This window comes from Primulina eburnea, chromosome 1 (assembly GCF_022965805.1).
Source record: "Primulina eburnea isolate SZY01 chromosome 1, ASM2296580v1, whole genome shotgun sequence".
Lineage (NCBI taxonomy): Eukaryota > Viridiplantae > Streptophyta > Magnoliopsida > Lamiales > Gesneriaceae > Primulina > Primulina eburnea.
The window spans coordinates 20,830,191-20,847,606 of record NC_133101.1 but is presented as its reverse complement, the minus strand read 5'-3'; the positions used below and the strand labels follow the sequence as shown (position 1 = coordinate 20,847,606).

The following is a 17,416-nucleotide window of genomic DNA, read 5'->3' as shown; positions in this document are numbered from 1 at the left end:
AAAATAATCCTAACTTAAACATCACCGATGAATTTGTGTCGGTTCACATATACTGAATGGGATAAACTCTTTGATATGGAAGCGGTATTTAAGCCAGAGGTTAACGGAGAATTGGACACCCGGAATTTTAGAAGTTGATGAAGTATGCTCAATTTTTATTTCTATTCTTTTCATGTGTTCAAGAAGCTTACTCAAGTGATACCTGTAGATTTGCAATCGTGTTATGTTAATTTGCTAGTTTTGTACCTTTGTTCCTCGCTATCATGGCAGCCATGGCCTTCTTATTATAATATATTATATATGTTGAACAACATTTCGAGCATAACTTAGGTATGTTGCTAAGTAGCAACTTGAAGCCATCCACTTTTTATAACTTTGAAGAGTTCCTTGTTTTTTTGTTGTCACTTTGAAATATCCTTGTTAATTATTGAACAGTTGGGATACTTAACACCAGCAAGATATGGCTTAGGTGTTTCCCTCTTCTTGCATTTTTCTTTGATTTGTTACTATTGTACTTGCCGGATACTTGTTGTAGATTATGTGCTTCATATTGATTAAGCAAACCGGATATGTGGCCTCCATTACCGTAGTTTAGTTATTTTATGTGTAAACATGATTGTGATCTAAGTGAACATCCCTCAGCACTATTATTAAATATGCAAATTTGATGGAACATCTGGCATACCGTTGTTACTGTCAAAGTACAGTACAATTTTATGAGTGTCTTGAGCTTTGGCCTCTGAAAATTTTATTCATTACGTATTGTAAACCGCCTGAGCTGAATACTGAACATCTAAACTCTTACTCTGGTGGGATCTAGAGGCTTCTTAACTTCCCTGTTTATCTTAAAAAGTAGGTGCAGTACATCATTATCATGTGGTTTCGATAAAATATAGAGACCCCACCAGTATTTGGAGTTCATGTTTCTGCCAAAAGAGTTATATTGCTAATAGTGTTGGATCTCGGTTTCTACACGTCCAAACGCAGCGGAAGTTTTAAAAATTTTTATTATTTTTGACATCAAATAGTTGGGACCTCGTATGATTTTACTATAAAACATTCATGAGTGGGTGTAAAGAATGTTATACTTGGTGAATAAATCACGTGGCTCCAAACAATACAACACCGGTATTAACGCAACGACTACTATCTCTTGTTTGTAACTCCCTACGAACATTTTTTCGGGTCTCCTAATCCGGTCCACGACTGAATGATTTTGTCCCTCTTCTAAATTGCAATAGTAATTAGAAGACATTATATGCGTTGGAGATGAAAAATTGAGAGACGGCTCAATCACCCTTTTTCAAATAAAGAAGCCGAAATTCTTGCAACTGCAAGAAAGGGATGAATACTCGAGAAATCACATTCTCCGTGTTTTTGGAAACAAACCCAATCCCACTTTCGACATTGCATTCTATCCTTTCATAGTTAGAAATATTCGCTTTTCTGTTATCATACTATCCTGTTCATTTTTACTTAAGTCAATTAAATTAACTATAGATAATGAAGATGTCTTTCGGTCATTAAATCCTGATTCGGTAATCTCGAATGAAAAAACTTTGGATTATTAGTTGGAGCTAGGCTCTACACCTCTCTGTTTTTCTTTTTTCTTTAACATTTGCCCCGCTCCTTCCCTATTCCGCGCTTCTCCTTGACTTTCTTTCTGGGAACAACCTGACTAATGAAATCTACGGGCTGATTGTAATTAATTGGGCTAGTCCACCTAGTTATTAATTGATCGAAGTCCATGTAAAATTTAAAAATATATTTAATATCGTGGACTTGAATACCCCTACAGCCCATTAACACTATTATCCACCATATTTTGGTACTTTGAATTAATCACTCAATTTGAGCTTAAAAATTAAATGACACTTGATAAAGTTCAACATTTAGTTATAATGTTGAATTATAATGCAACTTCTGAATTTTTATCACCCCTTCACTCCGAACATGTTTGTATTTATAACCCAACATTGGTTTTAATAATAAAATTCTCAAATTTTATAAATTCAACTCCTTGAATTTATTTTCTCAAAATTTAATTATCATAAATTCAACTCCTTGAATTTACTATATAATATAAATTCAACTTTTGAATTTATTCTCTCAACGGGAACAAACAATCCAGTACTTGTGTGAACCTCAATGGTTCAGGGATACAGCTAGCCGTGGGTCCACAACTCTTTGTGATTCAGGACATAATCCTTTATTCGGGCTTACCCTAGTTAGCCCCATTCTTTCATCAACACTTGATCAAGAATGTCAAAACTCATTTCTGATAGCACCCATCGGATCATGGTAAGAGCGTCTAGTAGCATCGCCCCATGATCCCCTAGGTATCACTGATGTGCCTGCAAGAACCAGTCGATTATGATTAACGTACAGTACAGTCCCTTCATCTCATATATCCCGATCGAATCTGCAACCATTGGTTCATCGAGGGTTGCATATTAATTCGATAACTATGTGATAACTATAATAGTGGCATCGCATGTACTATTTGGAGAACTCCTTCTCCAACGTACATCTCGTACTCTGGCCAGAGATTCCATGCACTATTATTTCATTAGATCACATAGGATATCCACACCCGTAGGTGAACGGTGAATCCCCGACTACAATGCACTGGCTCCTATATGTGTCGCAACTGTACCAACCTCGCCACCTGAATGACTCTCCTGGAGCCGGTAAACGAGTCAAAGCACAGCCCTAGCATATAGAGCCTCAGTGTTGTCCCGGGTCGTAAGGACTAATGGTGTACAATCATAACCACGAACTTATCCTCTCGATGAATGATAACCACTTGGAAAGTCCGATGGAGGGTTGTCGGTATAATCATCATATGACTACCCATCTGTATGTTTGGACATCTCTATGCCCTTACCAAGAAACGCAGTACACAACATCACAGATGCTAGTCTCGAGCTCAAGCGACCTTTATCCATGTTTAGGCGGCTGAATCGACTAGGAACGAATTTAGAATATGTAGTGTTTACAAATGAGTTTTCAACATCGAATTACGATTTCATTTGTATTAAAGCATAATCAAGGACTTTATCTATGCTGCTTGCATGGGTATACAGATAAAGTATAAAGAAACCATTAAAAAGTAAATTATATTAAAATAAAGATTGTTTATTATACTTGAGTCAATAAATTCCCTAGCCAACCGTTGGCTTGCAGGGCATCTACTCTAACAATCTCCCACTTGCCCTAGAGCCAACTACCCTTAATTCCATTGCTTCGCGATACTTTTCAAACAATGGTCCTGGCAAGGGCTTTGTAAGTGGATCAACAACATTATCTGCATAAGGGAGTCTTTCGACTGATATGTCTCCTCTTCTCACTTCTCCCGTATGATGTGGAAACTTCCTCAGTACATGTTTGGATCGCTAATGAGACCTTGGTTCCTTTGCTTGCGCAATGGCACCAGTGTTGTCACAGTAAAACGGGACTGTATCAACTCTATGAGGAATAATGCCCAACTCTTGGACAAAACTCCTCATCAAAACTACCTCTTTGGCTGCATCAGATGCAACATTGTATTCAACTTCAGTGGTGGAATCCGCATCGGTGTCTTGCTTGGAACCTTTCCAAGAGACAGCCGCACCATATAGCATGAATACAAAACCAGAGGTCGATTTCGAATCATCTACGTCACATTGGAAGCTAGAATCCAAGTAGCCTTCCAATTTCAATTCTCCACCCCCATAGACCATGAACAAGTTCTTAGTCCTTCTCAAGTACTTAAGAATATCTTTCACGGTCTTCCAATACATTGGACCAGGGTTTGCCTGATATCTGCTTGTAACACTCAAAGCGTAAGCACATCATGACGTGTCGATATCATACCATACTTGATACTACCAATAGTTGACGCATATGGAATACGTGTCATCATCTCTATATCTTCATCATTTTTGGGACACAAAGCTTTAGATAGAGTAATACCATGACACATTGGTAAGTATCCTCTCTTGGACTCTTCCATAGAGAATCGTTTTATAATGGTATAGATATAGGTGGATTGGGTGAGTCCAAGCATCCTCTTTGATCTATCTCTATAGATTTGTATTCCCAATACGTAGGATGCTTCACCCATGTCTTTCATGGAGAATTTACAGGCCAACCATACTTTAGTTGATTGCAATAATTGTAATGACCCGAATTCTTATTTTGAATGAAATATTAATTAAGAGATAATTAATGAGTTGTTAATTTAAGTATTATTAAGGATTAATAATTCGGGATCAAGTTGTTGGTATCCACCGAATTTTAAATGGATAACCCGACCTACTTCGGATTACATTATCTCGAGAAATCCAACTAGACCAATGAGATTCCGACACGTGGCAGATAAGATTGGTTCGGATTTTCTGAAATAGTCCGGATGCAGCCTATAAATGGAAGCCGATTCTTTTGTTTTCTTCACCGCATTCTTCAGAGAAAGTGCTAGTTTTACCATAGTTTCTAGTCAGTTTCTAGGGCACTTTGGTGTCGGGAAGTTTCGGAGCTAGTGTCGACTCGAGGAGGGTCGGTGAACTGAGATCGAGACATCATCAGCGGGCTGACGACGGACGCAGGTATAATCCTAAATCCTTAGATAGTGATTTAAGGATCATAGGGAGATCTTTGTAGCATGTTTGATCTGGTTTGTTAGTGATTTCATTATGTTGGTATTGTCTAGGTTCAGAGCTTTCTGTCAGATTGTTTTAGTGAGGTACGTGATGTACTGACTGAGATATCCAAGCGTAGTATACACACTTATATGCTGCATATTTATATGTTGCATGATACATGTTTTACTGCTTTGGCATATTATGCATGACATATCATGTTGAGCCTGATATCTTTTGAGATATACCTCGTTTGTTGGGGCCGCTCAGCCCTATTCTGTATTGTGGACGATGGGGCATCGAGAGCTACAGTGTCCGACGGGACCCGCGGGCTCTGATGACCTGGACATTGCAGGTCCACGTCTTGATGATGAGTGTGGGAGCCAAAACATGCCTAGGGCAGATCAGAGACTACACACTCAGTCGCCTCTAGACTGAGCATGAGATTCTTGACTTGATCCTTGATATCCGAGCATATTGCATTTTGCATGCATCATATCAGTTTGTATATTCGTACATTCTCGTATTGGGCGATTGTCGCTCACGTCCTTGTTTTCATCTTGGGCACCCCATTCCACGGGGCAGGTCTTAGGTTGGACGGTTCGGACGACCAGGGCAGTGGCTAGAGCAGTTGGGTTTTCGGTGGTGATCCAGTGGAGGTTTTCTGTGGTTTATCGTTTTCTCGTTCAGGGTTATGTTTTGTATTTGTTATGGTTGTATTAATGTTTAAGACTGTCGTTATTGCTTTGTTTTCATTTGGGTTGTAAGATGATTAAGTATTTGGTTTCCGCTGTTTAATTGTTGGTGTTAAGTTTAATGTTGCATGTTTATTAGTCTGTTTAGTAGTGGCTCGGGTAAGGGCGCTACATTTGGTGGTATTAGAGCATGCAAAGATTTTTGGGACATTAGTTATTCTGTTTTGAGGATTTAGAAGTTGATTTTAGTTTCCTTTCAGATGTCAGGAGATGGAAGCAGTCACGGTAGTGTGGGACATGGCCGTTATGGCGACGATGAGGCTGGTCGAGAACATCGTCGTAGAGATCGTGACGGAAGGCGTCACCGAGATCATGATGAAAGGAGACGTAGGAACCGTTTCAACATTATGGATTTCATGAAGATTGGACCTCCACCGTTGACCGGAGATGAGAATGCTGATGTTGCTGAAGCTTGGGTTGATATCATGGAGCAGTGTTTTCGAGTATTGCACTATGACGAGGATGAGAAGATGGAGGTAGCTGATTTCATGATCCAAGGAAAAGCTCGGAAATGGTGGAAACCTGTTTCTGCCATTCTAGTTCAGCAGCATGGGCGGATTCGTTGGGAGCATTTCCGTCAGGCCTTCATCAATCATCACTTTCCGCCAGCTCTTCGCCAGGCGAAGGAGATGGAACTGTTGACCATTAAGCAAGGAGATTCGAACATTGAGGATTATCAGAAGCGTTTTATGGATCTGTTGCCGTACGCTCCTCACATCAGTGAGAATTCTGCAGCAAAATATTCTCACTTTTTGAATGGTTTGAACCAGGAGATTTTTGATCGGGTTTCTGTCTGTGATGATCCTACTTCGTACGAAGGATTAGTGAATCGTTGTCGTCAAGCCGAAATCAGTATTGCTAGGAGAAAGGCTATGCAAGCTAGCAAAAGTTCTAGTTCGTTGGGACCAAGGGGTCAGTCTTTCAAGAAGTCTGCATCTTCCTCTTCTTCCGGTTCTGGAGGGGTGCACAGCTTTGGCAGGAAAAAGATGCAATGTGGCCACTGCGGAGGTAATCACCCGACGGAGAATTGTCGAAGAGCAACGGGTGCATGTTTCAATTGTGGTGGTTTTGGTCACATGAAGAGGGATTGCCCTAATTTGGAGAATCAGAGTGGAGGCAGAGGTTCTATGACAGGGTCTTATAGTGGAAAACAGTCTGAGGCCACTGTTCAACAGAAAGGTTTCCTACTCAAGGTTCTCGTCATGGAGGAATATCGCAAGGATCTCAGCAACGCCCACGAGTTCAGGGGCAAGTGTTTGCCTTAAACCAAGAGCAAGCTGAGGACCATAACGAGAGAGTCATTGCAGGTAATTTTCTTTTATGTGGTATTCCTGCATATGTATTGATTGACACTGGGGCATCACATTCATTCATAGCATCAATGTTTGTTAAGAAGCATAAACTACCCTACGTGTCATTAGATGTTCTGTTGTCGGTGTCTACACCGATGGGACAAGAGGTTTTAGCTAAGCGACTTGTAGTAGACTGTTTTTTAGAGTTTGAGGGAAATTACTTGTCTGCCAATTTGATGATATTGGCTATGGAAGATTTCGATTGTATTATGGGAATCGACCTATTGACTAAGTATAGAGCGACGGTAGATTGTTATCAACGTCTCGTTCAGTTTCGTCCAGAAGGAGACGAGAATTGGTTCTTCTTTGGTGAGGGAGCTCGACCTCCAATGCCAGTAGTGTCTGCTGTAAAGGCACAACGAGCTTTAGCAAAAGGAGGAGAAGGATACCTCATTTATGTTGTTGACGTATCAAAGGATGTAATCGACGTGAAGAATATTCCAGTTGTCAATGAATTTCCTGATGTTTTCCCTGATGAAATTCCTGGATTTCCTCCAGAGAGGGAAGTGGAAGCGGAGATAGAGTTGGTACCAGGAACCGCACCTATCTCCAGAGCGCCTTATAGATTGGCACCAACAGAGATGAAAGAGTTGAAACAACAGTTACAAGATCTTCTGGACAAAGGGTACATTAGACCCAGTGTGTCTCCCTGGGGAGCACCAGTGTTATTCGTTAAAAAGAAGGATGGGTCTATGCGGCTTTGCATAGATTATCGGCAGTTGAACCGAGTAACAGTCAAGAATAAATATCCATTACCACGGATTGATGATCTGTTTGATCAACTGCAAGGGACTTCAGTGTACTCGAAGATCGATTTACGGTCTGGATATCATCAACTTCGAGTTCATCAACGTGATATCCCTAAGACTGCATTTCGAACAAGGTATGGGCATTACGAGTTTCTAGTGATGCCGTTTGGTTTGACGAATGCTCCAGCAGTATTTATGGATTTGATGAACCGAGTATTCCAAGAGTATCTTGACAAGTTTGTCATTGTCTTTATTGATGACATACTGGTATACTCTCGTAGCCTTGAAGAGCATGCACAACATTTAAGGATTGTGTTGCTAACCTTAAGGAATCACCAACTGTATGCTAAGTTGAACAAGTGCGAGTTTTAGCTCGACAGAGTTGTCTTCTTGGGACATGTTATATCCAAAGATGGGATATCAGTGGATCCTAGCAAGATCGAAGCAGTGTTGAGTTGGGCACGACCGGAATCAGCTCAAGAGATAAGAAGTTTTCTAGGTTTGGCAGGTTATTACCGGAGATTCATTTCAGGATTTTCTCAGATTGCCAAACCATTGACTCAACTGACGTGTAAGAATGTGCAGTTCGAATGGACTCATGATTGTGAAAATAGTTTCAATGAACTGCATCAACGTTTGACAACTGCACCAGTTTTAGCTCTGCCATCTGGATCAGGAAGGTACATTGTGTACACTGACGCATCACTTCAAGGACTTGGGTGCGTTTTAACCCAGAATGGTCATGTGATTGCATATGTATCCAGACAGTTGAAGAAGCATGAAGAGAATTATCCAGTTCATGATCTGGAATTGGCAGCGATTGTGTTTGCTTTGAAGATTTGGCGACATTATCTCTATGGAGAGAGATTTGAGATTTTTACAGATCACAAGAGTTTGAAGTATATCTTCACTCAAGCAGAGTTGAACATGCGTCAAAGAAGATGGATGGATTTGTTAAAGGATTATGATTGCGAAATCAAGTATCATCCAGGATCAGCTAATCTTACAGCTGATGCTCTTAGTCGCAAGGTGAGATTATCTGCACTTCAGACAAGTTTTATATCAAGTGTAATACAAGATTGTTGCTCTCTGGGATTTCACTTCCGTCATAAGAAAGGAATGGAACACATTCGAGTAACGAGCATTTTATCTGAACCGATGTTGTATGCCAAAATCAGAGAAGCTCAGTTTTCTGATCCGAAGGTGGAAAAGTTAGCAAGGTTAGTTAACGGAGACAACACATCTGGCTTTGCGTTCCAAGAAGATGGAACCTTGTGTTTGTCAGGTAGAATCGTAGTTCCAGAAGATTCTAAATTGAGGGACGAGATTTTATCTCAAGCTCATAGGAGTAAGTTGAGTAACCACCCTGGAAGCATGAAAATGTATAAGGATTTGAAGACCAAGTTTTGGTGGAAAGGTATGAAGAGAAGTGTTTACCAGTTTGTAGCCAAGGGTTTGGTTTGTCAGCAAGTGAAAGCTGAGCATCGATGACCAGGAGGATTACTTCAGAATCTTCCTATTCCTGAGTGGAAGTGGGAGCATGTAACGATGGATTTTGTCACCCACTTGCCGTTGTCTTCTAAGAATTGTGATGCAATTTGGGTTGTTGTGGACCGACTGACTAAGTCAGCACATTTCATTCCGTATAGTCGGGAATATAGTTTCGATTGCATGGCAAGACTATACATCCAAGAGATTCTTAAATATCATGGTGTGCCAACAAGTATAGTCAGTGATAGGGATCCACGCTTTACCTCAAGGTTCTGGGGAAGTTTTCAAAAAGCGTTGGGAACGACATTGAGTCTGAGTACTGTCTATCATCCAGAGACCGATGGTCAGTCTGAGAGGACTATTCAGACACTCGAGGACATGTTGCGTGCTTGTGCTTTGGATTTTGGACCAGCATGGCATGATCAACTGCCGCTTGTGGAGTTTGCATATAACAATAGCTACCACAGTAGCATTGGTATGGCTCCGTTCGAAGCATTATATGGTAGACGTTGTCGTACTCCTTTGTTTTGGGACGAAGTAGGAGAACGACAAGTGCAAGGACCTGAATTAGTGCAACAAGCGATTGACGTAGTGGAATTGATCAAGAAGAGAATTAAAACTGCACAAGATCGTCAATCAAGTTATGCGAATACCAAGCGTAGACCTCTACAGTTTCAGTCAGGGGAAAAAGTTTTCCTTAAAGTTTCACCGTTCCGCAGGGTGATGAGATTTGGACTCAAGGGAAAATTAGCCCCAAGATTCATCGGACCTTTTGAGATCTTGGAATGTGTTGGAAATTTGGCGTATCGATTGGCTTTACCGCCGTATTTGTCCAGCATTCATAATGTCTTTCATGTATCATTGCTACGACGGTATGTAGCAGATGAGTCGCACGTTCTTAGTCCGACAGACGTTCAACTTGAAGAAGACTTGACTTATGTCGAGCTGCCGCTTTTAATCCTAGGTAGGAAAGAGAAGAAGCTCAGAAACAAGACCATTCCACTTGTTCTAGTGCAATGGCAACGCCGAGGTACTGCAGAAGCGACTTGGGAGTTAGAGAGTCGTATGCGCTCAGATTATCCTCATTTGTTTTGAGTTGTATTTTATTCAGTTGGGCCTAGGCGTTTTGAGATGCACCGTTTCATTCAGATGGGGGCCTAAGCCTTTAGTCGGTGGTGAGACTCCCGATGTTGCTGAGGATTGGTTAGAGCGCATGGAGAGTTGTTTCCGTGCATTCCAATGCACCGAAGAGCAGCAGATGGAGACCCTTGGTTTTCTTCTCGAGGGCCGTGCGCGCAAGTGGTGGCGATCGACTTCTGCGCCGATAGTCCAGTCTCAGGGTAGGGTGACTTGGGCCGAATTCCGTGCAGCTTTCATGCAGCTATATTTTCCTCCAGCCCTTCGCCAGGCAAAGACGATTGAACTTCTGAATCTTAAGCAAGGGAGTATGTCTGTTGATGCATATCAGCAAAAGTTCTTCGAGTTGTTACCCTTTGCTCCTCATATTAGTGGCAGTTCTGAGGCCAAGTATGACCATTTCCTTCAGGGTCTTAACCAGGAGATCTTTGATCGAGTCACTGTCTGCGATAATCCTACTTCTTATGATGGGTTAGTGAACCGGTGTCGCCAGGCAGAGATCAGTCTCCAGCGTGGTAGGTCTATTCTTTCTTCTAGACCTCCGAATACTTTGAGCCCTCGATCTCAGTCTTTCAAGAAGTCAGGTTCTTCTTCTTCTGGATCTGGATCTCGGTCTAGCGGTGTTTTTCGCTTTGGTAAGAAGAAGGTTTCTTGTGTGCATTGTGGGAAGAACCATCCATCGGAGCAGTGCCGATCAGCCGCGGGAGCTTGTTTTCAGTGCGGAGAGATGGGTCATCTTAAGAAGAATTGTCCTCAGTTGCGAGGTGGAGCAGGATCTGGTTCCGGATCTCAGACGACTGTTCAGCAGAGGACACAAGGTCAGGCAGTGGGCGGTTCAAATCTTCGACCTCGTGCCCAAGGTCAGGTATTTGCGCTGAACCAGGATCAGGCTGCAGATGAGACAGGGAGAGTCATAGCAGGTACTTTTTGTTTATGCGGTATTCCTGCTTTTGTTCTTATTGATACCGGAGCATCACATTCATTCATTTCTGCACGATTTGGTAAGCGTCATAAGTTACCGTATGTTTCTCTAGACGTCATTCTTTCCGTTTTTACTCCGATGGGTCATTCGGTGTTAGCAAAGCGTCTAGTGATGGGTTGTCCTTTAGATTTTGAGGGTAACGAGTTGACTGCGAATCTTATGATCCTAGAGATGGAAGATTTTTTGATTGTATTCTGGGTATAGACCTGTTGACTACCTACCGAGCTACTGTGGATTGTTACCAGAAGCTTGTTCAGTTTCGTACGACTGAGAGCTCTAGTTGGTTTTTCTATGGTGAGGGAGCGCGACCTCCGATGCCAGTGGTATCTGCTCTGAAAGCCTGTCATGCTTTAGAGTCGGGCGGGGAAGGCTACCTCATCTATGCGATTGATTCATCCACAAGTAGTGTTGATACAGATGATATTCCAGTGGTTTGTGAGTTTCCTGATGTTTTCCCAGATGAGATTCCTGGTTTTCCTCCGATTAGAGATGTGGAATTTGGCATCGAATTAATGCCAGGGACTACACCGATTTCTCGTGCCCCCTATCGTCTTGCTCCGTCAGAGATGAGGGAATTGAAGCAGCAATTGCAGGATCTTCTTGATAAAGGTTATATTCGCCCGAGTGTTTCACCTTGGGGAGCTCCAGTCTTGTTTGTCAAGAAAAAGGATGGATCGATGCGATTGTGTATTGATTATCGCCAGCTGAATCGTGTGACGATCAAAAACAAGTATCCATTACCTCGTATTGATGACTTGTTCGATCAGCTTCAGGGTACCTCTGTTTACTCCAAGATTGACTTGCGATCGGGTTATCATCAGATGAGAGTCAGAGACGATGATATTTCCAAGACTGCATTTCGTACTCGATATGGGCATTACGAGTTTCTAGTTATGCCATTCGGATTGACAAATGCGCCAGCGGTGTTCATGGATCTGATGAACCGAGTCTTTCGGGATTTTCTAGATCAGTTTGTTGTGGATTTCATCGACGATATCTTGATTTATTCTCACAGTGTGGAAGAGCATACCCATCACTTGATGATTGTGTTGCAGATTCTTCGCGAGAAGCAATTGTATGCTAAGCTGAGTAAGTGCGAGTTCTGGATTAATCGTGTAGTATTCCTTGGTCATGTGATTTCCAAGGAAGGAGTTTCTATGGATCCTAGCAAGATTGAGGCAGTGCTGAATTGGTCACGTCCGACGACAGTGGCCGAGATTCGTAGTTTTCTAGGTCTGACAGGGTATTATCGTCGCTTCATCGTGAATTTCTCTCAGGTAGCTAGACCATTGACGCAGCTTACTCGGAAGGATGTTCCATTTGAGTGGTCATCTGAGTGCGAAGATAGTTTCAGAGAGCTTCGTCGACTTCTGACTTCTACACCTGTTTTGGCGTTACCGTCAGGATCTAATGGTTTCCGTGTTTACACCGATGCCTCCTTTCAAGGCTTAGGGTGTGTGTTGACGCAGAATGGTCACGTGATCGCTTATGCTTCCAGACAGTAAAAATCTCACGAGGAGAAGTACCCTATTCATGATCTAGAATTAGCTGCTATTGTGTTTGCGCTAAAGATCTGGCGTCATTATTTGTACGGTGTTCAGTTTGAAATCTTTACTGACCATAAGAGTCTTAAGTATCTGTTCACTCAGGCTGAGCTGAACATGAGACAACGTCGTTGGATGGATCTACTAAAGTATTATGACTGTGTGATCAAGTACCATCAAGGTTCTGCGAATCTCACACAGATGCTCTTAGTCGCAAGGTGAGAACCTCTGCACTTCAGACCAATGCTATGTCTAGTGCTGTCCAGGATTGTTGTTCGTTGGGGTTTAAATTCAAACATCGGAAAGGTATGGAGAGCATTCGTGTTGCTACCATTTTATCTGAGCCAACTTTGTTCACTCAGATTCGAGATGCTCAGATGTCTGATCTCAAGACTCAGAGATTAGCTCGGTTGGTTGGTGGAGATAGCAATTTCCATTATCAATCTAATGGTCTTCTGTGTTTGTCTAATCGGGTTGTAGTACCAAAGGATGATACTTTGAGGGAAGAGATCTTGTCTCAGGCTCATCGAAGCAAGTTGAGTGTTCATCCGGGAAGCAACAAGATGTATAAAGATTTGAGGACACGATTTTGGTGGAAAGGGATGAAGCGCAGCATTTATCAGTTTGTCTCCAAGTGTCTAGTTTGTCAGCAGGTTAAGGCAGAGCACCGTCGACCGGGAGGATTATTGTTGAACTTACCTATTCCTGAATGGAAGTGGGACCATATCGCGATGGACTTCATTACTCACTTGCCATTGTCTTCGAGGAACAGTGATGCTATTTGGGTAGTGGTGGATCGACTCACCAAGTCTGCTCATTTTCTGCCATATAACCGTGATTTCACTTTCGATCGTATGGCTCGATTGTATATTCAAGAGATTTTACGTTTGCATGGAGTGCCAGTCAGTATTGTTAGTGACAGAGATCCTCGTTTTACTTCACGATTTTGGGGTAGTTTCCAGTCAGCATTGGGTACTTCACTAAGTTTGAGTACGGCTTATCATCCAGAGACCGACGGTCAGACAGAGAGGACTATCCGTACACTTGAGGATATGTTGCGAGCTTGTGTTATGGATTTCGGAACCGCTTGGCAGGATCATTTGCCTTTGATTGAATTCGCGTGCAACAACAGCTATCATCGTAGTATTGGTATGGCACCATTTGAGGCGTTGTATGGGCGACGTTGTCGTACTCCATTATTCTGGGCGAAGTTGGGGAACGACATGTTGAGGGACCAGAGTTAGTCCAGCAAGCTATTGATAAGGTTGCAGTAATCAAGAAGCGGATTAAGACTGCTCAGGATCGACATGTTAGTTATGCGAACACCAAGCGTCGACCTCTTCAATTTCAGCCAGGTGAGAAAGTGTTTCTCCGAGTTTCGCCTTTTCGCAGGATTTTGAGATTTGGTCTCAAGGGTAAGCTATCTCCAAGATTTATTGGTCCCTTTGAGATATTGGAAAGCGTGGGAGATTTGGCTTACAGACTTGCATTGCCGCTGTACCTATCAAGTATTCATGATGTGTTCCACGTATCTTTGTTGAGACGATATGTAGCAGATGAGTCTCACATCTTACATCCCTCTGAAGTTCAACTTGATTCGGATTTGTCTTGCGGTGGAACGACCAGTTCGGATTCTCGATCGAAAAGACAAGGTGTTGCGGAATAAGATCATTCCTCTTGTCTTAATTCAGTGGCAGCGCAGAGGCACTGAAGAAGCCACTTGGGAGTTAGAGAGCCGTATGCGTTCAGAGCATCCAGAGCTCTTTTGAGTTGTACTGTAGTTGTACTATGGATGTATGTGTGTTTTTCCGTTGTAAACCAAACATCGGTTGTATTCAACAGTATTTGAGCTGTTTATCGATGCTGTGATTTCGTTTCGTTCTTCTTCTAGTCTGATTTCGAGGACGAAATCTTTTTAAGTGTGGGAGAATGTAGTAGCCCGAATCCTATTTATTTAAATAAACATGATTAAGTATCTTTAATTAAGTAAATCATGTGTAATTTGGCTTTAGAGTTCGTGTGAGTAAGCCGAGGTGTAGCCGAGGTGTCGATTGAGTTTTAGTATTTGGTTGACACGCCTGCCGGGCAGGTGTCAAGTGCATGGTAATTGTTGGACACGTTCATGCATGTAAGGTGAGGTGTCTTTGTGCATGCTGCCTAGCGACAGATGTCCGGATGCATGGGATTTGGTTGACACGTTCATGCAGGTAAGTTCCGAGCTGAGGTCTATAAATAGGCCATGGGATTTCTCATTGTGGAGGGGGTACTGTGTGTTTAAATGCAAGTTTTAGCTCTCTAGAGCAGCCCGGGAAGGGAAGATCAGCCCAGCAAGGGAAGAGCAGCCCGAGAAGGGAAGATCAGCCCGGGAAGGGAAGAGCAGCCCGGGAAGGGAAGAGCAGCCAGAAAGGGAAGAGCAACCTGAGAAGGACAGAACAGCCAGGACAGAGCAGCCGGGCATAGCCGACGGTCCGAGAAGGGCAGTCAGGGAGCTCAGTATCGTCAGGGCTGACGACGGACTAGACCCGATTGATAGGATTTCCTGTGGACTAGGATTGCTTTACTAGAGGTACGAAAGTACTATCCGAGATATCCTGGTCGAGTATACATTCTTATATGTGTTGCATGATTATTTGCTGCATTGATATATGTCATATGATGCATGCTATTATGTCACGCTTTATGCTGCATGTTGCATTTCATCTTGAGCCGTATCTCTTTCGAGATAGCCTTTATTGTTGAGCTGTATCTCTTTCGAGATAAGCTATATCTTGTGGGGCCGCTCAGCCCTGTCTTGTGGACGCATGGACACCGAGAGTACACAGTGGCCGACGGGTCCGGAGGGCTTCGGTGATCCGGGACATTTTAGGTCCACGTCTGAACTTGTAGTGGATGCAGTGACCCAGAGGAGTACCGCGCGGCACTATCCACTTGGCGCCTCTAGACTGAGCATATTGAGATCTTTTGTGACTCCTGTTTCTTGACTACCCTGGTATCATATCATAGCATGTGCATTTCATATAGGCTTGTATACTCATGCTTTTGTACTGGGCGTTCTTATCGCTCACGTCCTCGTTTTTCTTTATCTTGGACACCCCACTTCCACGGGGCAGGTCTCAGGTTGGATGGCTCAGGAGGAGGAGGAGGACGTTGAGTAGCCATTTGTTTTAGTTATCACTACTGCTTTGTTTCGAGACAGTTGTACCATTTATTGTTGTTTGAATTATTCTGGACTTCGATTGGGTTATATATCTATCGTTTGTTGACCTTTTCCGCCATTATCTCTGATTGTAATTAATTAAGTTAATTGCATGCTTAAATCTTGATTAGTAGGTGATTTTGGAACGGGTCACTACATACACTCTAACACAAGGGGAGCTTAACTAAATGCTGAAATGACCAAATTATCATTTTTGGATGTTTTGTCCAGAATGGCAAAAAGGGAGATATTGATTGGGATATTTGATTCCTTTATTATTTTGCTAAATTGATATTATCAATTTAAGATTTTGTCTTTCTAGATTATAAGATTTTGCTTGAACTATTTCTAGATTATGAGAAGATTTGTTTTTAATATGATAATTATCTCTAAGATATTTTATCTCTAATGAAAATCTTGTTCCCATATTTTCTATGGCTCTTTTATGAAATTGTTTTAGGTCAAGTATTGAATAAAATATGCAGTGTCTTATAGCCGTGATATGTTCTTGCGAAGAGTAGTGTTGCAGAGAAGATATTACGAGAGTTCAACATATATTTGCTCTAAAGTTCTTTCATGTGACCGGTTGATCACTTTGCGCAGGTTCTGGAGTTTTCTCTGAGTACACATAGAGTTCAGATATGAAGTTTTTTGTGTGAAGAGTTTCTGTTATTTATGTTAGAGTAGGTGCACGTCGAGCCAAGTGTTGGCCGACTGTTCACAATGAAACTCTTTGTATAAACGATCTTTATTTTAATAATATTTCAATTTATTAATTTGGCGCATCTTTATCTTTATACCCATGCTAGTTGCATAGATAAAGTCCTTGAATATACAAATAGTAGAAAGAATATGAGATGCTCATATGATGAGTATCATGAAACTCATATTTGGAATACTGTATATTCTAAACCGTTCCTAGTCGATTCAGCCGCCACTAAGAAGGATAAAGGCCGCTCGAGTTAGAGACTAGTATCTGCGATGTGAGTACCATGTTTCATTGGTAGGGGACATTGTGATGTCCGAGCATGCAGATAGGTGCTCCTGGTAGAGTGCACTGAACAACCCTCTATAAAGGACTTTCCAAGTGGTTCTCACTTATCGAGTGGAAAAGTCCTGGTTTATGGTTGTACAGAATTAGTCCTTATGACCCGGGACAACATTGAGACTCTATGTGCTAGCGTTTCACTTTGACTTGTTTACCGACTCTTATGGGGTCATTAGGTGGCAAGGTTGGGTGTTACGGCGAAACATATAGGAGTCGATGCATTGTAGTCGGGGATTCACCGCTTACCTACGGGTTTGGATATCCTATGTGTTTTTCATGTATGTGTGGGTTGAAATCTCTGATCAGAGTATGGTGGTAATTATGAAAGGGGTTTCATAGATTACACCATCGATGCAACCACAACATGACACATAGTATCGATTCATTGACAACTCTCGATAAACCAATAGTTGTCGAATCGGTCGGGATATATGAGTTGAAGGGACCGTACTGTACGCTAACCATAATTGAATGGTTCTTGCAGGCACTATCATGTGATACATAGGGAATCACGTAAGCGATGCTGCTAGGCGTTTAACGTGA

The 17,416-nt window shown here is 42.2% G+C and overlaps 1 protein-coding gene and 1 long non-coding RNA gene across 2 annotated transcripts in view; both read left to right on the top strand.

The window, feature by feature from the left end:
- Positions 1 to 4,157: 4,157 nt before the first annotated feature.
- Positions 4,158 to 17,416, top strand: part of LOC140829028 (uncharacterized) — a 32,972-nt gene continuing 19,713 nt past the window's right edge. The window contains exon 1 of the long non-coding RNA XR_012117378.1: positions 4,158 to 4,264. This is a non-coding gene — a long non-coding RNA (uncharacterized lncRNA). The remainder of the gene's footprint in view (positions 4,265 to 17,416) is intronic.
- On the top strand, positions 6,822 to 15,780 carry LOC140814327 (uncharacterized). The gene is made up of 5 exons (XM_073173280.1): positions 6,822 to 7,351; positions 8,090 to 8,155; positions 8,654 to 8,760; positions 10,136 to 11,023; positions 15,740 to 15,780. Exons 1-5 carry the CDS (start codon positions 6,822 to 6,824, stop codon positions 15,778 to 15,780), a joined length of 1,632 nt encoding a protein of 543 aa, XP_073029381.1.